The following is a 24,843-nucleotide window of genomic DNA, read 5'->3' on the forward strand; positions in this document are numbered from 1 at the left end:
GTTGCGTGTAGCTGCAAAGTGCTTTTCTGGCTCACGGGGCACTTTTACACGTGTTGTCTCACCAGAGCCCCGTGACCATTCAGGATCAAGCAGTATTATTACGGTTCCCATTTTACTGTTTAGGTTGCTGTCTCTCTCTGGGTACATTGGGGATAACAGTAATGTTATTTCTGAAACGTGGCTCAGACCCGCACACACGGCATGCCTCCCAGCATGGCCTCCACCACCATCAGCCGTGTCTAAGAGGCCACCCGGTCTCCCTGCTTGTCCCCTCTACCTCTCCCTGTCGCCTACACAGAGCTGCTGAGGTGACCTCGTGAAAACATAGATCTCATGTTGCCCCCCTGGTGAAGCCTTTCAATGGCACCCCATTTGGCTTAGCAGCTAAACCTCTTCCCCGGCTCACTAAGTCCTATGGGATCTGACGATCCCACCAACAAGCCATGCGTGGCACCTGCCCCAGGGCCCTGGCACGTGCTGTGCCCTCTGACTGCATCCTCCCCTCCAGCTCCTGCCCAGACTCTGATTTCACTACCACCACTTCATGTTCAGCTTACAGCCCAGACACTGTGTTGCCACCTTAGAGAGCCTTCACCCTCTCCCTCTGCCCTCCCCGCACCTAAACATCTGCCGTTCTCTCTCCTAAGACCTGGCGCCTTTCTTGGAAGGCACTGAACATCTTTGCTGATGAGATACGCATGCAGGTTTGCTTCACTTTGATGTGTGTCTCCTTCACTGGGTGTGACCACCACGAGGGTGGGGACCTGATTTGTGCTGTTCGTGCCGCCAACTCCGGGGTCCAGGGTGATGCCTGGAACCTGGTGGCCTGGAACATTCCCATGAGTGTGGGAAGGAGGCTACGCAGGCAGTCGGCCGGCTGCCCACCCTGCTGGACCCAGAGCTCCCCACTCGGGCACCAGTGAAGAAGCCAAAGATGCCCGCAGACAGAGAGCAACGTACCTTGTTCGTCCCTTCTGCTGTGAGATCCCCGGGAAACCTACGAAGAAAGACAAGCACGTTCAGCCTGATGTCTGAGCAGTTCAAACAGGCACGGGCCAGGGGATGACTGCTTTACACGGGCCAGGGGATGACTGCTTTACAGCGAGAGGAATGAAACTTTGGGAGAACCACGGGCCGCGCTCACCGGGCCCTCTCAAGGGAATATCAGGCCCTGGACAGACGGGCAGTTTCTGAACTCCTGACCAACCATGTGGATGGCACTTCTAAAACCAGGCAAGGTGGTCTGCTGAGTTGTTTCACGCCCTGTAGGGCCAAGTCAGGTAACACGCAGAGGAGAGACTAAATAATAAGTGCCACGTGGTCTCGGGGTCAGGCCAGCCCAGGGGGGGTGAGGACGGGGGCACCTGGAAATGCTGAGAAACAGCCTGCAGGTGCCGCTCTCTTCCAGTCTGTTTCCATGAAAAAAAATGTGGTCTCAAGCTTCCAGAATCCCTGATTTTCAAGAAGCAGCCAGAAATCCAGGTGTTCCCCCCCTCCCCACCCATGGGAAACCTGATGTCTTTTTAAATGTTGGTAACTAATTTTTAAAAATTACTGTACTGGGAAGGAAAGGAAGACAGGAAGGAGGGGATGAAGAAAGGGAGAGAGAGATGCCCTGGGTGTGTTCGGCTTGGGGGACGCCAATCAGTTCGGGATTTCAAATGGAAAGCCAAAGGTGACACCTTACATTATTAGCAGCTCTGCAGCCACCTGGCAACTATCTCTCACGTCATGACTCCCAAGACCCTTTCACGCAACTCACTCGTGGGATCCTTATCCACACACCTGGAATGCGGGCCGCAGTTAGGATTCCCACTTTTCAGACAAAGCAACTAAGGGCCAAAAAGGAAGTTATGAGATTTGCTAAACAGCAAGTAAAGAGCGAGCGAACTGGAGGCTGCGTTTCAGCTTTCCAAGGAAAACTGAGGCCAGAAGAGCAAAGGGGATGTGCCCATGGTCAGGCCCCGCAAACGGGAGGGAGCCTGGGGTGGGACCTCAGGCTCAAGGAACCGGGGCAGTCCCCACAGCTCGGGGCCCAGAGCGTGGTGCAGGGGTGGAAGGGGCTGTTACTGGCTTTCAGGAATGGCCCTGGGATCCTGGGTCTCAGAGTGAGAGCACGGCATGGCCGCACCTTGCGCAGCTGGCGGCAGCGTCCCCGATCCGGGAACTGGCGATCCACTCGGTCTGGTCCACGGTGGTGCGGGCGTGGGGCAGCCTCCCGACGTCCTTCACGGTCAGGATGAGATGCTGGGATGACTTGAGCAGCCTGACTGCCTCGTCATGCAGGATGTTGAGAAAGCTCCGCCCATTCACCTCCAGAATCTGGTCCCCAACCTGCCAAGCCCACAACATAACACAGTCACCTGGGCTGTCTGCAGGATAGTGACTCATGCCAGGGGCTCAGAGTCCAGATCGCAATTTTCCTCCTGGGTAGCCTAGGAAGGATGTCACCAAGGCTCAGACAGGCTATGTGGATGCTTGAGGGTCACACAGCAAGAGACTCAAAGAGGTTATGTGAATGCCTGAGGGTCACACAGCAAATCAATGGCAGAACCAACCATCCAATCCAGATCCTCAGCCCATGACCCTGTCACTAGAAAGGACCACCTCCCTCAACCGAACAAGGGCTTTGAGGACTGGGTCTTTGAAGTTCCCGAGAGTCTCCTTATCTAGAAAACAAAACCCATTTCAGAGGCCTGGATGCAAGTGGAATTGGGGGGAAGATGAGATGTGAAGGTACTGTTCCAGTAATTTTCCTTTTACACTTCTACATCATTAAGTTTGTTACCTTAAGCATGCATTCTTACACTGCCTTAGTGTAAACATCATTTAAATTTACTTAAGAGAAATCAGTAAATGAGAAAACTAGCCTACTGATAAAGGAATAATATATTGCTTGGATTTTTAGGACAAGACGGTGGTTTTATTTGGCAATGGAAGAACATATTTTTTAATGAAAGGATGAAAAAATAGAAGAAGAAAAAACTAGCCTTCCAATAAACATAAATATGTGACAAGACCAGAAAGGTTGTCCAGGAAGCTGTTTCAGGGTCAGCTGGGGCACTTTCAAACTCAGAGGGTTTGGTGCTTTTTTTACTTTCATTGATGGGTGACCGGAGGGGGCTACCCAGGGTCACAGCCCACCGTGGTCTTGAAGGGCAGCCCTATAACACCAGTTATTTCTGGCCCCTCTTCCTTCTTCCCTCCATCCCTGTCTGCTGATGGCACATGGTCACCCCTAGGGGCATTTTCCAGCATTTTTAAAAGCAGAACTTGGAAAGGGTGAGCCAAACACGACTTTGGAAGAAAAAGAGAAGAAAAGAAGATGTGGTGATGAGCCTGAGAACCAAAACCCTGGTCCCCAGTTTCCTGTCTTTTCTTTAACCCCTCACCTGCAACCGGGGAGTTTTCAGAATAGAAAGTGGTTATAAATTCAGTCTTTCTGTCTCCCCTCTGCTCCAGTGTTGATGTGTTCAGAGAAGGCCCTTCGCCTCCACAACCCCATCCAATACGTCCCGCATACCTCCTGTGTGCCAGGCTCTGCGCTGGGACACGGAGCCGAGAAAGACAGACCTCCTCCTGCTCTCAGGCTGCTCAGCGGGCTCCACCTTGTGCTATGAGTGGGTTTTCCTGCCAGCCTCTCCACACCTTGTCTCCAAGGCCCAGAACACAGTGGGAATTCAATAAAAATTAATCCAATGAGTGCAGAGTCAGATACCAGTCCCCCCCAATCCTAGCTCCAGGACCATTTCTGCTGCAGCTCAGGGGGGCCAACACATGACACCAGCCTGGAGCCCCAGATTTCGAGCCACTTCTGACCAGATGCTGACTGTATGCCAAGAACCTTGTTTGTCCCTTTACATATCTATTTTTTCCCTATCTAATATCCTCCACGTTCTGCCAAGTAGGGATCATTTGCTCTGCATCTGACCAGAGAAAAGACAGAGACTCAAACAGGTTAAGTAAACAGTTTGTGGTTACAGAGGCTAGTGAAGAGGACAGCGGGGTGGAAATCCAAGTCAGGCTCCAAGGTCCTAACGCTGTCTGCTACTGGGCTGCTGTCAGGCTTCTGCTGTTCCTCCCTAGCCCTGCCTGTACCATCCAGGTCTGAAAACCCACCCTCATCATCAACTCTGTCTTTGTCCCCCCAATGCCGGAGACCCGGGTTTGATCCCTGGGATGGGAAGATCCCCAATGGCAACCCACTCCAGTATTCTTGCCTAGAGAATTCCATGGACTGAGAATCTTGGCAAGCTACAGTTCATCATGGGATTGCAAAGAGACGGACATGACTGAGCAACTAACACACACACACACACACACACACACACACACACTCTCTCTCTCTCTCTCTCTCTCTCTCTGTCTCTTTTTCTCTCCCCAGGAAGTCTCACCTTCCTCCCCCTACATCCGTTCCCTAACCTGTGGCCCCACCTGCTCACTCCTGGGGTCCTGGGCTGGCATTCTCCTCCGTGCATTAAATTCTAAACTGGCCCCAGACCTGGCACTGGGTTTTACTGTTTCCTGTTTCCTTAGCTTAAAAACCTGAATGGCCCCTATAACCCAGCTGGTGGCATAACCCTACGGTCAAAGGCTTCAAAGACCATCAGACTTGGGTAGACACTCTGGCTTTGCTACCTTCATGCCACATGAACTCAAGCAAATCCCCCAATAAACTTTTTTTTTAATCGATTAAAAGAACACATTCATTTTATTAAGGTACTTTTCTGTTACTTTAGGAGAGAAAAAAAAAAGCTTTCAAATAGTGGCTTGGTTTCAAAATTCATTGTTTTGGGTTTTATTTCATGCTATGTCAGTCCTGCTTCTTGGGAATAAATCTACAGCAAAACCTCAGAAGATCTATTACCTTGCATGAAGGCAGAAAAAAAAGGAAAACTATAGGTCAGGTTCGAGAGGAGTTTGGGTTACACCAGCATATTACTGCTGCTGCTGCTGCTGCTGCATCACTTCAGTCGTGTCCGACTCTGTGTGACCCCATAGACGGCAGCCCACCAGGCTCCCCCGTCCCTGGGATTCTCCAGGCAAGAACACTGGAGTGGGTTGCCATTTCCTTCTCCAATGCATGAAGGTGAAAAGTGAAAGTGAAGTCGCTCAGTCATGCTGGACTCTTCCCGACCCCATGGACTGCAGCCCACCAGGCTCTTTTAGAGGCCTATTTAAATTTTTCTCAGGAAATTACTTTCCAAATTACATGTAGGAGCACATTTTCCACTGTTACTAAGAACAGGGGACAAAAATCCATTAAACTTTTGTCGCTTAGTTTTCTTGCACATAGGGAGGGAATCCTAGCCCAGGATTGCCCTCCAAATTTCTACAGTCATCAGCGTCATCGGTCATCAGCATCGGTTTTCAATGCCACCAGCAATATCCACAATTTTCTCTCTTTCCATATCTTTGAGCTCCCCAGTCGAAAAATCCCTGAGAACTTGTGTGTCCTAAGTCACTTCACTCATGTGCGACTCTTTACAACCCCATGGAGTGTAGCATGCCGGGCTCCTCTGTCTATGGAACTCTCCAGGCAAGAATACTGTGGGGGCTGTCATTTCCTACTCCAGGGGATCTTCCCAACCCAGGGACTGAACCAGTGCCTCTTACACCTCCTGCTGGCGGGTTCTTTACCACTAGCGCTGCCTGGGAAGCTTAGGTAGCCTGAGTTGGTCTCCTTGTAAAGAGCTTAAGGGAAGACCCAATGTCTGATTTGAGGCTCGGCACACAGTAAGTGCTAAATAAGTGCTTATGCACAGGAGGTGTGGGTTTTGCCTCTTCCCTCTGTGCTTCTCTCCCAGTTGGTGTTTCCTGATGCTGAGAAGCAAAGCTGTGTTAAAGAAGACCTTTGCAGGCAGGTACTAGGGCCTTACTGAGAGCGGACTGGGATGCCAGCTCCCTCCAGCCCACTGTTCTGGGTCCTCACATTTCCCTGCTTAGCGGCTGCACCTCTCCCCTCTGCCCCTAGCTTCCCCCTTCCCCACGGCTCTGAGCTGGAGCCAGGCTGTACTTTTCATCTGCTGAAGTGCTCTGTTTGCTTAAGTATCCCTCTCAATAGCTCTGGCTTTTGTTAAGCTAAGGGAATCAATTTTAATCTTTCCCACATACTTTATTTCATCTCAGCAGTTTAATTAAAGGAAGTAACATCTGAGAGACCAGATAAGTGGGAGCATCCGTTGTGAGCAAGCCCCTCCCTACGGGTCTAGGCCCTGGGGGCAAACAACCCAATTCCACAAACAGATACCAGGCCCTTTACAGTGAGGACTGTCCCAGATATTGCACGGGACTTAAGTACACTAAATCAAGTATTCGCTGTTTAACCAAAACTCAGATTTACACGGTGGCATCTGTTTTTATTAGCTAAAACTGGCAGCGCTGGGTTGGGGGTATCAGTCTCCTCTGGAGGCAATGCTTGTGGGTGTGGGCAGGGGTGAGCCTATTTAGCGCTATCGTTTCCAAACTTCAGTTACCTTCCCTTGCCCTGGGCCGGGCACGTGTCATTTGTTCAGTCCTGTGAATCACCAGTGGACAGGTACTGCAGCTTCCTTGTAAGAATTAATATCTGGCAAATCGAAGGTCTGCTGTGCTAATCACATGCCTGTTGAATAAATCCCTACCCAGTCTGTGCATCAGCATAGGGATCATGTGCGATCCACCAGGGAACAGACTTGAAGCAGGAGTCACTTTCTGCTGCTGCTGCTGCTAAGTCACTTCAGGTGTGTCCGACTCTGTGCCGACCCCATAGACGGCAGCCCACCAGGCTCCGCCGTCCCTGGGATTCTCCAGGCAAGAACACTGGAGTGGGTTGCCATCTCCTTCTCCAATGCATGAAAGTGAAAAGTGAAAGTGAAGTTGCTCAATCGTGTCCGACTCTTCGCGAACCCATGGACTGCAGCCTACCAGGCTCCTCCGTCCATGGGATTTTCCAGACAAGAGTACTGGAGTGGGTTGCCATTGCCTTCTCCAGTTCCTCTCTGAAAACCCCGATTTAATGGGGGTACATGAGCCTGTCCTTCCCATCTCTTTCCTCTCTTCTCCTATCTTTCTTCTTCAGTGAGTGAAAGTCGCTCAGTCGTGTCTGACTCTTTGCAACCCCATAGAATAGTCCATGGAATTCTCTAGGCCAGAATACTGGAGTGGGGTGCCTTGCCCTCTTCCAGGGGATCTTCCCAACCCAGGGATCGATCCTAGGTCTCCAACATTGCAGGCGGATTCTTTACCATCTGAGTCACCAAACCAAAACTCTAGATAGGGCTGTCTCCAGACAGCCCTTCGCAGCATCTGAGTTGGTCAGAGTGACTCCCATTTCTGTGTCCAGCTCTCTTTCATTCCTTCTACTTGTTGGAAAGCTTCCCGAGGCCTGCGAGCCCTGTCAGAAGAGTCATCTGCATGTTCAATGCCATTTAAAGTTCACCAGCAAGTTTCAAATAAATCCAGCGTCTCCCTGTTGACCCCAGCAGCCCCAGGCCAGCAGGCTCTGCAGTCTTGTTCTCGCGGTGCAGCCGAAAGATAACTGTCGTCCTAAAGCCAGGCAGCCAGGACACAGTGGCTGTGTGGCCCTGGCCAGTTCAAGGACACCCCGAGTCTGTCTCCTGCTCTGTACAAGGCCCACAAGACTGCTTGCAATCCCCAGGTCACTGAGAAGCAAGTGGGACCACTTGGCACAGGGCCTGACATGAGAGAGGCTTTCCAGAGCTTTTCATTCGCTTTCTTTCCAAACCACAGGGACAGGTCGACATGTCAGCTGGCTCAAGGTCACCGTCACATGTGAACAGTGAGCCAACATTTGGGCCCAGCCTCTCTTGTATTCTCCCTCAACCCCGAGGCACTTGTATCCCCGCGCAGTGTCTGGCACACGGGAGACGTTTATGGGGAAGGGATGGCAGAGACCCCTCCTCCCTACTCTCTGAGGCTTACTTCCACTCGCTTCCCCTTTTCCTTTGGTTTGTGCGATGTGAAGTACAGGTAGAGTGTTTAAAGGTCTTCACCCAGCGCTTCCCCTAAAGCCCACCCTTCCAGCCACTCCCCTACCCAACCCCTCACTGCCGCCCCAGGCAACAAAAAACCCAGCTAAGAGTTCTATATGTTCAGTCATTGGAATGTTCCTCTCCTTCCCATGAAAGCCAGTTCTGAGTTAGACAGCTGGGGGCTGGGGGGCTGGAGGGGTGGGGTGGTAATCAAGGCAAAAGGTAAAGACAGGCAACGACTGTCAGGCCTTCCAGGGTCCCCTACAGATGGGGAGACTGCCCGGACAGGCAGCACAGGGACCTGTCCAGGGGACGCAGAGCGAGGCAACAGCCAAGCCCACACACCCTGAGGCTGATTAACCAAGGAAACAGCACCCACCCAGAGCTGTCAGGACACGACCCGCTAGAGAAGGGAGAGTGTGATCGAGTGTCTAATATTGCTCAGCTTGCAGACGGGCGCCGATGGGGAGGACGTGGAAGGATAAACGAATAAAGGAGGCTTATTTTATTTGTCACCACGGGCGTCCTATTCATCACCAGTGACGGAGGAGCGGAGGGCGGACCACGGGAGTGCCCTTCATTTTAAGGCAGAGCAAAGACTCCTCCATCATCCACAGCCCAGCGAGTGACAGGCTCGGGTTCAGGACGCTCCGTGGAGAGCGCAAAGGGACTTTAACAAGGACAGGACACTGATTTTCCCTGAACTTGGCCAGCCAACCACCAGGAAGCAGGAATTCATTTCCCCTGGGTCTGAAGCTCTTGGAGCAGCGGAAAGTGCTCAGGCTTGGGAGTGAGCCAGCCTTGGTAAAGGGTTCCCTGTTACTCCCTGAGAGACCTGGGGAAAATACTGTTACATCTCCAAGTCTTTCTTCCCTCAAAACAAGAATAAGACCACCACTCACTAGAGTGTTACATCGTCTAAATGAGATGCCATCTGCTGTGTGGTTATTGAACACAGATTCAGGAGTCTTGTCCTCCGAGTCTAATTCCAGCTGCCACTTCCTAGCTGTGTGACCTTGGGTGATTTCCCTACCCTCTCGGTGACTCAGTTACCTTCTCTGGGAAACGGGTTAAGCATCAGTGCCTACCTCATTGTCTGAGGATTAAAAATGAAGTCCTGCACTCTCCACTGTAGCCCCAGCACCTAAGATAGCACTTGGCACATGCAAGGTGCTCAGTGAATATTCATGGAACAAACAACTACAAAGCAGGTAACACAGTATCCAGGATACAAAGTGCTCAATAAATGTTAGCTGCATTCTTGAAAACCATGCTTACCCTTAAGGGACCCCTTGGTCACTCACCAACCAAATGTTGCGATTCTGCCTCCTCGGACTCTCTTAAAGCCACACCACCTGCCTTTCCACCTGCCCCCTCTCTGGCCCTGCCCTCCATTTCAGCACTCACACGGACTGACCACACCTATGAGGCACATACTCATATCCCCATCTTACAGATGAGGAGACTGAGGTCAGGAAGTGAAGTGAGAAGAGCTGGCATTTGGCCGACGTTCTGCCAGCCTGCCAAGCCTCTGCTCTGACCAGTACTGGCTCCTCCTTGAAGAAAAGCCAGCCTACCCTTCCACCTCTGATATGACCCTCAGCCCTGGGGCATCCTGCCATGCACACAGTCTGTGCTCTGTTCATGCTTGGTGAAGGGAACAAATGAGCCCAAAGAACCCAGGGCAGGATGGCAGTGGGGCTATGCTCCTGCATCAGAAGGAGTCGGGGGAGAGACCTGCCAACAACTCGACCCCTGTGCTGAGCTGGGTGGGCGGGAATCTTCCCTCTCCGGACACGCACAGCAGTGGAACCCTCGCTGTGCCAGGGCCCCAAAGGAAGCTGACTTCAGCCCCTTTTTCCCCACCTTCCCAAGATTTTATTGAAATTTATTGGATTTTGCGGCTTCCAATGAGGACTCTGCTGATTGTACCATCACTGCAGTGAAAATTCAAATTCCACTGGAGAGTTTTATTGCAATTATGAATCTTTAATGGTCTACCATATCAGGTATGAAACTTTAATGGGCTTGTTTTCTTTTTTTTTCGGTACAAGTGAGCAATGCAGTTTTAATGAGACACCAGTAGTTTTTCCCAACAGTTCAGAAGTCAGTAAACCTTGTCTGTATTTAATAAAAAAGATCAAGGTAAATGCTCAGAAGGTGCCTGCAGGAACCAAGCTGGGGGTAAGAGCTGGGTTTGGGTGAGCTCAGCACACACCCTCTCTGGTTCAGGGTTAGGGTTAGGGCTCTCACAAGGCAGAACTTGCTCGAGACGCCACGGATGGAATTGGCAGTGGTGCATCCTCACCTCCCTGTGGTTCCTCCTTCTCACCGGGTGCATCCATTGTCAGTCCTTGCTCATTATTTTCAGGACACGAAATGAAATGTAAGATGCGCTGTGCTCAGTCGTGTCCAGCTCTCTGGGACCCCATGGTCTGCAGCCTGCCATGGGATCTTCCAACCCTTGCATACCCTGCACTGGCAGCGGGTCCCTTACCACTGCGTCACCTGGGCTTCCCCTTCAGAACACGAGCGGTCCTCACGGAAGGCCTGCTCTAACCCCAGGTCATCAATGGAAAAACAGGCCCAGAGAGGGGAAAGGACATGCCCAAGGTCACACTCTGAGTCCATGTCGGAGCAAGGGCAGAGAAGTCACTCCTGAGTCCTTCTCACAGAAGAGTCTGGCTTCCAAATAAACACATCAGAGCAATGACAAAGGTCAAACTCAGGAGAAAGAACAGCTACCAAAACCCCCTGAGCACCTCGCTTAGGCCAGCTACCTCGTACAATTTGACTCAACACTTAGAAAGCACCACTTGAGGCATGCATGGGTACAGCCTGTTCTAAACCAGGGCCATGAAACTCAGAGTAATGAAGTCACTTCCCCAGGGACACCCATCAGGATTTGAATCCAGAGCAGGATTTGAACCCAGTCCAACTGGTAGGCTGAGCCCCAGACTTGTATTTGCCTATGCAACATTTCAACTCAGATGACGCAAAGGCACTGGAAACCAGCACCGCCCAAAAGCACTTTGTGCAATAGCAGCTCCACAGTCCTCATCGCGGTTTGAGAGCACGCTGGACTGTGAACATTGAGCTGCGGACCAGAGGACTGCATTCCCCTTGCATGGCACGCCGGAGGCACCGTTCCAAGGCCTGACAACATCAGTGAACTTGTGAATAAACAATCAAATAAATGGACAAGCAAATAAACAAACAGGAAAGCTAGTCCCCTTGCCCCTTCCGGCTTCTGCAGACGGGCAGGAGACATTTTCCATTTATGTAAAGGTCTAGTTTGACAAGGCCAGACTATGTAGGGAGGCTGGGTACCTGCAGCCCAGCTCTGTGCACGGCAGCGGGGAACGAATGTCCAATTTTTTCAATCACAAGGAAGGCAAAGAAGTAAAAACACAAGCCGCAAATTACTTTTGGCTGGAGTTTCACTATGGGAAATAGTGCACATCTATCCAGCCCTTCATTTTGGAAGAGTGAAAACTGGGATGATGGGAAGAGGAAAGATGTTAGGAGTCGGAGGCTTCCTGGTAAATCAGGGTAAAGCTGGCCTGGGCTAGCTCCCCCATCTGCTTTGGGCTTCTCCACAGACCTGTAAGAATCAGTGAGTTCTCAAGTTCAAGAGCACAGCCTTCACACACAGAGTGGCCAATCAGGAGATGAAATCCCATTTAAAACGGTGACAGAAGAGAGAAGATATTTAGGAAGAAACTTAATAGGAAATGTGCAACACATATGTGAAGAAAACAGTACACTCAAAATGACTCAACAAACAGGAAAAAAAAGATGCCCTGTTGTTGGAAAGGATTCAGCATCATTAAGATGTCAATTCTCTCTTATTTGAAAATTTAACATTATCCCCTTAAAAAGACCAACCGGCTTTTGTGAGGTAAGCTGACACAAAGGTTCATGTGGAAAAATAAAACCGCACATAGAGGAACCCTCAGTGTATATTGCTAAGTGGAGGAAGCCAATCTGCAAAGACTACATATTATATGATTCCAGCTGCATGACGTTCGGGAGAAGGTGAAACTATGGAGACAGTGGAGAGATCAGTGGTTGCCATGGGTTTGGCAAAGGAGGGAGGGCTGAGCGGGCAGAATGCAGAGCATGAAAGTATCCCATGTGATACTGTAACGGTGGGTACATTTCATTAACATTTGTCCAAACTCATAGAATGTACAAAACCCATGGTGAGACCTAATATAAACTATGGATTTTAGTTAATAATTATGTGGCTCATCAATGCAGTAAATGCAATTTATGAACACTAACGAAAGATGTTAATAATAACAGGAAATTGTGTGTGGAAAGGGTGAAGGGAGAAGGGATATATGAGAACTCTATATTTTCTGCTTGATTTTTTTATGAACCTAAAATCACTCTAAAATGAATCTATTAACTTTTTAATAATAGTTTTTAATTAAAATCAAATGGCAAGAATAGTTATGAAAACCCTGAGATCGAACTGCTGCAGGGAGAAGTATTAGATACTAAATCCTGTTCTAAAGCCTTTATGTGAACGACGGGGGACCGACCCATCAGAAAACAGATGGACATACAGGGGAACAGGCTAGAAATAAGTCCCAGGACACACAGAAATGCAGTATATGAGAGAGAAGCCACCACAAATCACTGTGGTAAAGATGTGCTTTGTAATACATAGCGTTGGGATAACTACGTAGCCATTTGGAAAGACAGAAGATTGAATCCATACCATATACAGCACACAAGAATAAATCAGATCCACACTCGGTTCGGGGCCAACATGTTGATCAGAGATTTAAAAAGAAAAAAATGTATTCACAAGTATTCAAAGAAAAAATGGATAAACTAACTGCTCTATATCTAAAAAAGTTTTTCTAAGGAGAACTCAGATTCAATAGAAGGAAGAATTGGTAACCAAACTAAATGATAATCAAAAACTTGAAAAATAGCCTGGTGGGCTGCCGTCTATGGGGTCGCACAGAGTCGGACACAACTGAAGCGACTTAGCAGCAGCAGCAAGCAGTGTTGAAAGAAAATGACAATCAAGGAGAAAACATTTGCAATATTTATCACTGATAAAGGGCTAGCAAGTCCTGATATATAAAGAATTGTCAAGTTTAGGGGAAAAATCCAAAATCTTGACAACAGAAGGATAATAAAAGACACAACCACAAAACCATTTTTATGTTACAAAAAGACATAAAATGGCCCACAAACCTACTAAAAGATGTTCCGTTTCTCTCATAATAAGAAAACCGCAGATTAAGCTACATCAAGATACACTCTCACCTGTCAGATTGGAAACAATAATCGGACGGCGCCTGTCGGTCGTGCTTGGACGCGTCTGCCGGGAACTCAGAAGGGAGCAGCACTTGCATCCACTTCTGCAGTGAACGTGACTTCGCAATATTGAGCAAACTATGCATGTATTCACCTGCTGACACAGAAATCTCACTTCTAGAAATTTACCCTGAAGATACACTTCCAAAAGTGATAAAATACACACGCAGAGGCACTCATTGCATCGTTGTTTGCAACTGTAAGATGCTGAAAGCGGCCTGGGTGCTCAGAGGACAGCGGGTGAATTAAAGTACAGCAGAGCCACAGAAACGGAGTCCTACGCAGCTGTCTAAGAAAATGACAAAGATTTCTGTGCACTGACGTAGTGATTTCCAGGATACTAAAACTTTATAAATTAAGTGAAAAAGAATATCTACCTTGTCTATAAGAAAGGCAAAAGAATGTATCCATGTCCTTGCTTATTCTTTACAAAAAGAAACAGAAACAGGTCAGAAACTAGCTCATTTAGTTGTCTTGCAAGGAGTGGTGGGGCGGGGGTGGGCAGAAGGGATATGAGGGAGAAGTAATACTCTGAGTATGCTTTTTTGGTAAAGTTTTGATGTTTTTGTTACTCAAAAAATAAAATTAAATCAGTCAAGATGCCAGTATCTTTGGTCCAAATCCTTCTCATAGAGCCATCTTTCTGGTTCTCTCATATGATTCTCTCCCCCACTTTTAGGGCCTCTTGTGATTACACTGGGCCCCCCCACCCCGGATAATCTAGAAATCTCCCCATGTAAAAGTCAGCTGATTAGCAATCCTAATTCCATCTGTAATTTTAACTCCCCTTTGTTATGGAACCTAACATACTCACAGGTCCTGGGGATCAGGATGTAGACCTCTTTGGAACTCACCATCCTGCCTACCAGATGTTGTTCAGTCGCTCAGTTGTGTCTGACTCTTTGTGACCCCATGGACTGTAGCCCACCAGGCTTCCCTGTCCTTCACCACCTCCCGGAGCTTGCTCAAACTCATGTCCATTGAGTTGGTCATACCATCCAACCATCTCCTCCTCTGTCACCCGCTTCTCCTCCTGCCTTCAATCTTTCTCAGCATCAGGGTCTTTTCTAATGAGATGGCTCTTTGCACCAGGTACCCAGAGTATTGGAGCTTCAGCTTTAGCATCAGTCCTTCCAATGAATATTCAGAACTGATTTCCTTTAGGATTGGTTGATTTGATCTCCTTGCAGTCCAAGGGACTCTCAAGAGTCTTCTCCAACACCACAGTTCAAAAGCATCAATTCTTCGGTACTCAGCCTTCTTTATAGTCCAACTCTCATATCCATACATGACCACTGGAGAAACCATCGCCTTGACTATAGGGACCTTTGCCTACCACACGGGTGGCCCCAAACCTGGCGGCAGTCACGGCTGTCCAGAAAGAACCAGGGCATGCTACCTGTAAGCATAACACTCGGGGAGGACAGACACCACAGCTGTCGCTTGAATTTTCCCCTTAGTGTGGATCTCCCGGCATTTTCTATGGTGGACATGCTTTACTTCCAAATTCAAGTTTTTAAATGATATCTTAAAATTGCCCATCTCACATGTCTTCCAGTGTGTTAAAGAGACTGGGAAGGAATATGCCAAAATGTTCACAGGAGCTGCCTCTGCGTGGTGAATTCCAAGCAATTTTAATTTCAAGCTCTTTAGGAATTTCCTGTGCCTTCTGGATTGCATGTGAAGACTATATTGTTGAGGCTAAAGAAAAAATATTCTAAAAAGAAATGTAAAAATTTGCTGGGAGACATGATATAACGCTAACATCTCGCTCAACATTCAGCGGCTTGGGGAGGAACAGGCCTGGGCCCTTGGCAGATCTGCTGTGCCCCCTGGAGAAGAATCTTTTTTATACCAGCCAGTCCAATCCTTGTCTCTTAGTAATTCGGGATAAGTCATTCCTGTCCCCCACTGGGCTCAGCAGCTTGCTGGCACTGATGGGCTGAGAGATGATTTAAGCTCTTTCTGGAGGGATCCTCGGAGGTTTTTCTCCATTGATGCTCCTTTTAAAACATTATTTCAACTGGAAACAACTAAATGCATTGACTTCAAGGGAATGGTTAGGTAAATTATAATTCAGCCAGAAGATGGAGTATTATCATGCAGCTATTACAAACTGCAGTTATGAGAAGTTTTTAATTATGTGGAAAAACACAAGTGAAAATGGGGGATGCAAAAGAGTGTATATTGTATAATATCAATCGTGTAAAAGCGTACAGAGGAAGGGATGAAAGAAGCTACATCAAGGTGCTAACAGATGGAGACGACCCACACGTCTATCAACTCACAAGTGGACAGACAAAATGTGGTATAGCCACACAGCAGAATATTTCACTATAAAAAGGAATTTACTGCTACACGCCACAGCATTGTGCCAAGTGAAGTGAGCCAGACACCACAGCCTCATATTCTATGATTCTATGAGGTGCCCCAAACAGGCAAACCTATAGAGGCAGAAATGGGGGGTGGCTGTTTAAAGGGTATAGGAATGGGGCCGGTGGGGGGAGTGTGAAGACATGTTTTGAAATTAGATGGTGATGACAGTTGTGCAATCTTACGAATATACTTCACTGATTTGTACACTTTAAAAGGGCAAATTTTATGATACATAAATTATATGTAAAAAAAAAAGATGTTAACAAAGGTTGTCTTTGGAAGGTAGGATGTCTGAGTTCTTTTGAGTGTATATTATGGATTGAATCTATTACTTTAATAGCTGGAAAAAAATAAAAAGAAAAAAGTCCCCCAAACAGTGTGAGTTAACAGCCCTAGGGCACAGCCCCACCCAGGCCGCTGGACTCCCCAACCTCTGAAAGCTTTGGCCTCCCTCTGTCTGCCTTGACAGCAAAGAGCTCCTTGATTCAGGAGTTAATGCAATCAGTCCAGGGCCTACGTGTGCCTCTGGGTCTGTCAGCCACCAGTGCGGTCTGGGAAAAGCCAGGGCATCCTTCCCCGCCCAGGCCCCCTCGCCCTGCCTCTCCTCTTGATCAGCCTCCAGGTCCTCCTCTGCAGACCTGTGCCCCCCAGCCCAAGCCTCTGTGTGCTGGCTTCTGCTCGGCCCGCCCTGAAGTTCTATGCCTGGTATAACTGCCCACAGCCAACACCCCAGCCAGACCACACAAGGGCTGAAAGCGCATGTCTTTTGGTCCCTGCTTCCTGGTCAGGCACACACGCACACCGGTAGCAAATCTCTAGTGAAGGCTCAGCTTAGGGAGCAACTTCTTCTCTGCAGCCACACTGACCCTCCTCCCCTGGGCTGATGGCTCCCTTCAGAGGTCCCAGCCCAGGCAGGGTGGTACAGTGGTTACTGCAAGGATTCTGAACCAGCCCTGTCTGGATTCAAGTCCTGGCTCCACCACTTCCTGGCTGCGTGACCTTGGCTGTCATTTAACCTCTCTGAGCCTCAAATCTGAGACCAAGGACAAAAACCCTTATTACAAAGCTTAAATCCGATCACTGGTATCCATAGAAAAGAAGAGAGATGGAGACATGCAGGGAAGAAGACCAAGTGAGCACGGAGGGAGACACTGGAGCAATGCTGCCATAAGCCAAGGAATGCTAGGGACACCAGGAGCTGGCACAGGCAGGGAGAGATTTTCCCCTAGGGCCTTCAGAAGAAGCATGACCCTGTCGACACCTTGATTTGAGTTGTTTTAAGCCGCTAAATGATCAGGGCTTCCCTCATAGCTCAGTTGGTAAAGAATCTGCCTGCAATGCAGGAGACCCAGGTTCCGTTCCTGGGTCAGGAAGATCTGCTGGTCAGGAAGATCTGCTGGAGAAGGGATAGGCTACCCACTCCAGTATTCTTGGTCTTCCCCTGTGGCTGTGGCTGTGGCTCAGCTGGAAAAGAATCTGCCTGCAATGTGGGAGACCTGGGTTCGAGCCCTGGGTTGGGAAGATCCCCTGGAGAAGGAAAAAGCTACCCACTCCAGTATTCTGGCCTGGAGACTTCCAAGGACTGTATAGTCCATGGGGACACAAAGAGTCAGACACGACTAAGCGACTTTCAGTAATCACTGATGAAGCCACTGAAGTTATGACAATCATTCGCTACCACAGCCCTAGGAAATGAAAACAGGAAGTAAGTTATTCGCCCTCCCTTGAACCTACCTTCTGTTGTTGTTCAATCGCTAAGTGTTTCTGGCTCTTTGTGACCCCCAGGGACTGCAGCACACCATGCTTCCCTGTCCATCATTATCTCCTGGAGTTTGCTCAAACTCATGTCCATTGAGTTAGTGATGCCACCCAACCATCTCATCCTCTGTTGTCCCCTTTTCCTCCTGAGACTGGGTCATAAAAAGAATACAGCTCTACCTGCCTCTCTCTGGGACCCATGACTTCAGAATCCCCTTCTAAGCTGCCATGCTTAGAAGAAGCCTGAGCTAGCCCTGTGAGAAGATGGCCCCAGCCAGCAGCCAATGTCAGTCTCCAGACACGAGACAAAACGAGCCTCCCAGCAGCTCCAGCTGCAGCCTGAAGGGTCATGGAGCCGAGACAAGCCGCCCTGCTTTGCCCCGTCCACTTCTTGACTTAGTGGACCCACAGCAAGGCAGAGGAGAATCCGGGGCTATTGCATATGTCTCGGTTTGGGAGTTGTTATGCAGCCATAATCGGAGAAGGTGATGGCACCCCACTCCAGTACTCTTGCCTGGAAAATCCCATGGACCCAAGAAGCCTGGTAGGCTGCAGTCCATGGAGTCTTGAAGAGTTGGACACGACTGAGCGACTTCACTTTCACTTTTCACTTTCATACATTGGAGAAGGAAATGGCAACCCACTCCAGTGTTCTTGCCTGGAGAATCCCAGGGACGGGGGAGCCTAGTTGGCTGCCGTCTATGGCGTCGCACAGAGTCAGACACGACTGAAGTGACTTAGCAGCATGCAGCCATAATAATGGTATTAATAGCACTTGCGGAATCATTATCTGCATTTGACAAGGTCCCTGACCATTCATATGCATGGTCAAGGGCCGGAAGCACTGCCCAGCCATGTTTACTGACCTCTCTCAAAGTGTGCGTGCCCTATCCTACAGCTGGGAAATGCTGCTGAAATGCTCATTGATCACTGTTTCCCCTGCAAAAAGGGAGAATAGGCTGACCTTCGATCCAGCAACCCATGCACATCCTGGATTGTTGTTTAGCTGCTAAGACGTGACGTCTGACTCTTTGTGACCCCATGGACTGTAGCCTGCCAGGCTCCTCTGTCCATGGGATTCCCCAGGCAAGAATACTGGAGTGGGTTGCCATTTCCTTCTCCAGGTGATCTGCCCGACCCAGGGAGCGAACCTGCATCTCCTGCATTGGCAGCAGATTCTCTACCACTGAGTCACCAGGGAAGCCCACACATCTTCAATATGCAGGCGCTGAACTTGGCATGGCCACAGGTGGAGCCAGAGGCAACTGCTGACCCCCTGTGCTGGTTAGTGGCCACCCAGCGTCTCAGGCTCTTCCCTTGGCCACTTGGGATGAAGGATGAGAAGGAAAGCCAGCCCTTGCTGACCCACTCCCTCCTGTGGACAGCATGGTTCACAGGGCCGTGGGAGCCTGGATGAATGCTATCACCTTTTCCTGTGACCGGGGTAAATGACAGCTGGGCTCCTGCTCCAAGTGGCCTCCCTGTAGAAACTGTTACTCTTTTTGGCAGTAGCCTGCCTGGCAGCAATTACTACCCTGGCAGGGGCCCCTTTAAAAGTCAGGCAGACCTGAGTAGCAATAAGTACTGGCCAACCCTCAGCAGAGAAGGAAATGGCAACCCACTCCAGTGTTCTTGCCTGGAGAATCCCAGGGACGGGGGAGTCTGGTGGGCTGCCATCTCTGGGGTCACACAGAGTCGGACAAGACTGAAGTGATGCAGCAGCAGCAGCAGGACTAAGCAACTTGAACACTGCAATTTACTGAACCTCCACTCAGAGGCCAGTTCACAAACTCGGCTAAGAGAACAACTACGGAAGGACTGAGAATGTGGTCCAGCCGGCAGGGGTCGGGGCAAGTATGGGTGGGGTGGGGAGACGCTTAAACCGGGCCCAGCCTGTGCTGGGATTCCCAGGAAAGAAACCATCTTCTGGCTCCTCGGAGAGGTGTTCATCATCAGGGCAGGTTCATCAGCTACCGGAGAGTTTCAGATGGCATCAGGGGCCAGTCTTGCCCACCAGCATACACACTCGTGTGGATACTGACGATCACTCACACAACCAGAGCCATCGTTTGGGGAGGGCTTCTCCTGTGCCGGGTCCTGGACTTTCTTGCACTAGCTCATTGTGTCCTGACGATATAGGACCCAGGGCTCAGGTGGTGGCGGTACAGGTATCATTATTTAAAAAAAATTATTTTTAGAGAACCTGGAATCTATCGAAAGCACAACTCCTCTCCCACAGTCCTTGGAAGGGAAGCAAGATGCCAATTCGGAAGTTCATGGCTCATGGACTCCTGGGCAGGGAGAGAGGTGGCCACTCCACCCCAGGGAGGGGCAGCCCCCAGGGACACGGAAGGCCCTGCTCCAGCGAGGGGCTCTGGAAAGGAGGCACAGCCAGTCTTCTAAGGCGGAGCTCGGCAGTGATGTGAGAGTGTGATCCCACCTTTTGCTGAAAGAGCGGGGGACTGTCAAGACCTCCAGCAACCAGGGGCTGCTCTGCCATAATTCCTCGTGAGCAGGCCGTGCGGGGCCAGGGCTGGCAGGTCAACGAGGAACCGAAGGAACTGCCTGAGCTTATTCCATCCTGGAGGGGCAACACCAGATTGACTCTTCACCCAGGAGACAGGGCCCACAGTGGAAACCCCACGGATGGGCATTAGATCTGAGAGCCAGGCCTGTGACCTTGGCCAGCCCCTTCTGGACATACAACCTTGGGCAAATCACTCCCACTTTCTGATTCTCATTTTCTCATCCATATACAGAATCAATGCTATTTACATTCAACAGTCTTATACTGAAACCAGACAGACTTTTTTAAAAAGCCAGCACATTTTGAATACCTTTATCTGTATTAAGTGTTTCTATAGAGATTCTCTGGCTACATCCTCACAAGTTCCTAAAGGTACTACTTTCCCAGTTTTACAGGTGGGGAAACTGAGTCCAGGCAGATACAGCTGGTAATTTTGACTCCAAAATGTGTGCATTTAACCACCATGTGATACTGCCTGCCAACAACTCACAGTGCCTGGCACAGTGGGTATGAGGAGTGGTAGGCATCATTATTAGCTTTCTCCAAATAATGCTTTCTTGCCGGAGTACAGCTTTAGTCATAAATTCTTATTTAAATCATCTTAAAAGTTGAGCTGGGCCAGTGCTCTCACATGGAGGTGGCGCATGTCCAATCATCCGGGCCCCAGGGCCCCCTTCCGCCCACAGCAGATGCTACTGCGAGAGCCTTAGCTAAGTCCCGTCTCTGGCACAGCCCAGTTGCTAACACACAGCACAAGCGCTTTTGCAACCACACTAAGTTAGTGGTGCTGGCATACACAATGGAGATTATCTGCTGCCCTTGGGAGTGGAAAAAGCACTGAATGCAGAGGCGCAGAAACACGGACAAAGCCCTTCTCAACACACAATTTTAAAAACCTCGTGACCAATCGGAGACATTCATCCAGTTGGCAGCCGAGGTGAACATGTGACCTTGGAGAGCCCTGCATTTGACTTGCCAACTCTCTGCCAGCTAAGAACACACTTTGGGGCAAGCTGTTTAAACTCACTGCGCCTTAGTCTCTTCATCCACAAAATACGGATGATGACAGTCAATACCTCTGCGTGGGGCTGAGATGAGGATAGAACGAGATGACTCTCACCACCCCCTCCCCCGCCTCCCTCCGCCCGGCTCCAGACAGGACTGGGCTGGGAGAGGCCAGTTACTACTAGGGCTTTTGTGCTCTTGCCATTATGTAGATTTGGGGAATATCACTGGGAGTGTGTGGACATGAGCACACACACCACATATACAGAGAAATAACCCAAAGTTGTGGGGCTTCCCTGGAGGCTCAGTCGGTAAAGAATCCGCCTGCAAGGCAGGAGGCCTAGGTTCAATCCCTGGGTTGGGAAGATCCCCTGGAGGAGGGCATGGCAACCCACTCAAGTATTCTTGCCTGGGAAACCCAATGGACAGAGGAGCCTGGCAGACAGCAGTCCATGGGGTAGCAAGAGTCAGATACAACCGAGCAACCAGACACACTAATGACTCACCTCCAGGGGACAGTAAGCTCAAGATGCCCCATTGTGAGAACCATTTTGCAAGGGGATGAACTTCTAAGTCTTGAAAGAGCCACTGGAGCTGGCCAGAGGAGGAGTTGTGAGGGGAGGAAGCGATGAGAACCGGATTTCTGTGACTAAGCTCCAGAGCCACCTGAGTTTTCAACCCCAGCTCCTCCACCTACCCAGCTGTGTGACCTTGGGCATATTGCTTAATCTCTCTGGGTCTTGGGTGCCCATCTCTAAAATGAGGATGATTCTGCTCCCTCCTCACAGGGTTGCTGGGAGAATCAAACGACTCAGAGCAGGAGCAGCCTTCACTGAGCACCCTGGTTGACACAGAGGGAGCTCTCCCCGGATGCTCATGATTCCTATGAGTATTACTGTCAATCAGAAATAGTAGACGACTCCTCTGCCCTAACTTATTTCCATTATTATTTTCCCCTATCATTATCATCACTACCCTCACACTGCCATACCTTCTGCTACTTCCACCACACTTTTACTTAAGCATATTCTGAACAGCCAGGAGAATCCTCCAGGCCCCAAATTCAAAAGCAGAGTGTGCAGAAACCCCCAGCAGGTGTCACAACTGTGCTGACGGTAGAGAACCCGAGCAGAAGCAGGGAAGACTGAGGGCCCAGCCGCCAAGAATCGTCAGGCTGTTTGTTTTTTTCCATCACATAAGCTCAGGGGTTTAACATCTTGTGGCTAACAGGGGAGGCCTTAGGGCCAATCTCCACCCAGTTTCACCACTTCCTTGCTGTGTGATCGTGAGCAAGTGATGACCTCTCTGAGCCTCGGTTTGTTCATCTTCAATTAATGGTACAGCGTCTATGTCAAGAATTGTTCAGGGATTCATTAAGGTGGAACATAAAAAAAGCACTTAGCAAGGTCAGGCCTGGAATGATCACTCAGTGGACACTCGCTGTCACCATTTCTGTTACCGATGCTCAGCAGCTCATCACCTGGGGCACCAGGAGTCTTCACTGCCCTCTGTAGCCCACTCCCACGGCCCCCGCCCCCCCGCCCCTCAATTCAACACGAGTTCCATGCAGACCACACAGGGGGCATAGATCCAGGCTCTGCATTGCACACACCTCGTTCTGGCCCCCAGATCACCAGTGCCTGATGCCCACCGCGCTCTCACCACAAGAAAGACTCCGAGGGCCCTGGGGTGCCCTGGGAGGGACACGGCTGCCCACCCTCCCTGCCACTCAGCCAGCAAGCCTCTCTCCAAAACCCCGCTCAAGGTGAGAAAACAGACACGCTCAGGAGACATCCTGCCCTTTCTCCTTTGTTTTGGCTCTCTCTAGCTGGCAGCAGGAGAACACTGTAGATACTAAATAGTAGCAGTAAAAAATGATCAGGAGATGGCTAAGACATTTTTTTTTTTTTGCTACATTTTGTGCTTCGACTTTTGAGGAGGGCCTTCTATGACACTCTGAGGTGGCAACAACTTAGTCCAAATCTTATTAATCAGAGACGAAAGGTTTTGAACTGAGAAAGGAAGCACTTTTCTAAAAAGCTGGTGGTTGGATCATCAAAGGAACAGAATGAACAAGGGCCCCCAAGTCACTGTGTGCACAGCAGGTCAGGGAGAAAGGGGTCTGGAAGGACGTGCCAGCTGCTGACAGCTGTCACATCCTGGGCTGGCAGGTGCAGGGGGGAAGGACGGTCACTGCACACCCGAGTCTGCCTGCCCATGATCGGACTCCTTCACAACCAGCAAGCGTTACATTTACAATTAGAAACAAGTTAAGATTTTTTATTAATACTTATTACACTTGGCTAACTTGATACCTGCCAGGATTCTCCACTGTGAACTTAACAGTTTTCCCCTTTATTATTACAAAATATATGGATAGAGGTACTTTGAAATTATGCAAAACATCCTGTTTCTGCTATTTAGCATCCTTTGGTGCTCCTTGCCTATAGCAATGTAATATAATGCTCTAACTGTGATTTTCTCTTCCTTTATTCCTTCTATGCTTTTTCATGGCAATGTTTCTTTAAGCAGGAGTTGTTGCTTCTCCCCCATTGATTTATTTATCCTGTTCTTTATGTAATTACGTTAGTATGGATCCCTGGATATTTACTTCTCCTTTGGCCATGGCTGACTGTACACATATGATAGGCTGATTGATTGATTGGGTAGTACATCTTTATCTTCTGGTCCTAAAAGATAGCCCAGGGTCCTCTGCCCTAGACCTGGAATCAATGATTCCTACAAAGAGCCGTGGTTCCTTTTATTTGGAGAATAGTATTTAGAAACTAAGATCTCAGTACTAGCTGTTCCCATTTTTATTGGGTACAACCCCCATCAACGGATGGAGTAAGGAATTATATGTATATGTACTAACTCATGCATACATACACAGCTGAATTGATTTCTGCATCTATTTGTGTATATACGTACAGATTTTTTTCTTTTTTGTGAATGAGTCCATATTGACATCTCCGATGAGTCCAGCACCACGGGGTTTATTCTATTCCCAACCCTTTCCTTCCTTGTGACTTTCTTTGAAAGTAACAACCTGGCTCTCACTATCTAAAATGTATTTATTTTTTCAAGCTGTACAAATGAAGTAGTTTCAGAATTCCTAATCCATTCCCCTTCGAGGCAAAGAAATTTGCCAACTGGAATACAGAGTTTGAGGGCAGTTCTTCTTGTCTTTCTTTGCCTTATAGTATCAGTTGAAACGATGTTTCTCAAAATCACTTAGGTCAGCTTCCTCCTTCTCCACTCCCTTTCAGTGTGGCTACATGAATCATTTGTAATACAGTTAGATTCCTTTGTCTTCATTTGTCTCAGTCTGCACTCCCTCTATCCTCCAACAACCAGGCTGAGTTTTTAAAAATTTTATATATAGCAACATCCCTCTGTGTACAGTTCTGTGGGTGTTGACAAGTGCCCAGATTCATGCGTCCATCACTACATACAACCACCTTTCCATACAGAACCATTTCCCAGGTCTTCTGCCCATTTTGAGAGTTCTTTATGCATTCTCAGTGCAAGTCCTTTGTCAGAAATGTAATTAGAAAACACTGACTTCTCCAACTCTGTGGTGTGTCTTTTCATTCTCTTAAGAGTGTGTCTTTTGCAGGGCAACGTTTTTAACTTTCATAAAGCCCATTTTGTCAGTTTTTTTCCCTTATGGGCCATGCTTTTGGTGTCTCATCTGCAAACTCTTTGCCCAATGCGAGGCCCCACAGATTTCCTCCTAGGCATTCCTGTAGCAGCAGTGCGGTGTTATTTTACCTTTAGGGCTATGGTGTATTTTGAGTTCATTTTCATAGAAGGTGTGAGGTTGAGGTTGAGGCTCATTTGTTGGCATGTAAATGTCCAACT

General features: G+C 49.0%; 1 protein-coding gene across 3 annotated transcripts in view; it reads right to left on the reverse strand.

Annotated features, from left to right (window-relative positions):
* WHRN (whirlin) overlaps nt 1-24,843 on the reverse strand; it is a 91,972-nt gene that overhangs the window by 22,127 nt on the left and 45,002 nt on the right. For all 3 annotated transcript variants that reach the window (XM_019966797.2, XM_070795346.1, XM_070795347.1), the window contains exons 4-5: nt 2,132-2,334; nt 961-997 (exon numbers count right to left, since the gene is read on the reverse strand). In XM_019966797.2, the coding sequence (XP_019822356.2) occupies nt 961-997; nt 2,132-2,334 (240 nt within the window). The remainder of the gene's footprint in view (nt 1-960; nt 998-2,131; nt 2,335-24,843) is intronic.

Source organism: Bos indicus, chromosome 8, assembly GCF_029378745.1.
Source record: "Bos indicus isolate NIAB-ARS_2022 breed Sahiwal x Tharparkar chromosome 8, NIAB-ARS_B.indTharparkar_mat_pri_1.0, whole genome shotgun sequence".
In the NCBI taxonomy this organism is placed as follows: domain Eukaryota; kingdom Metazoa; phylum Chordata; class Mammalia; order Artiodactyla; family Bovidae; genus Bos; species Bos indicus.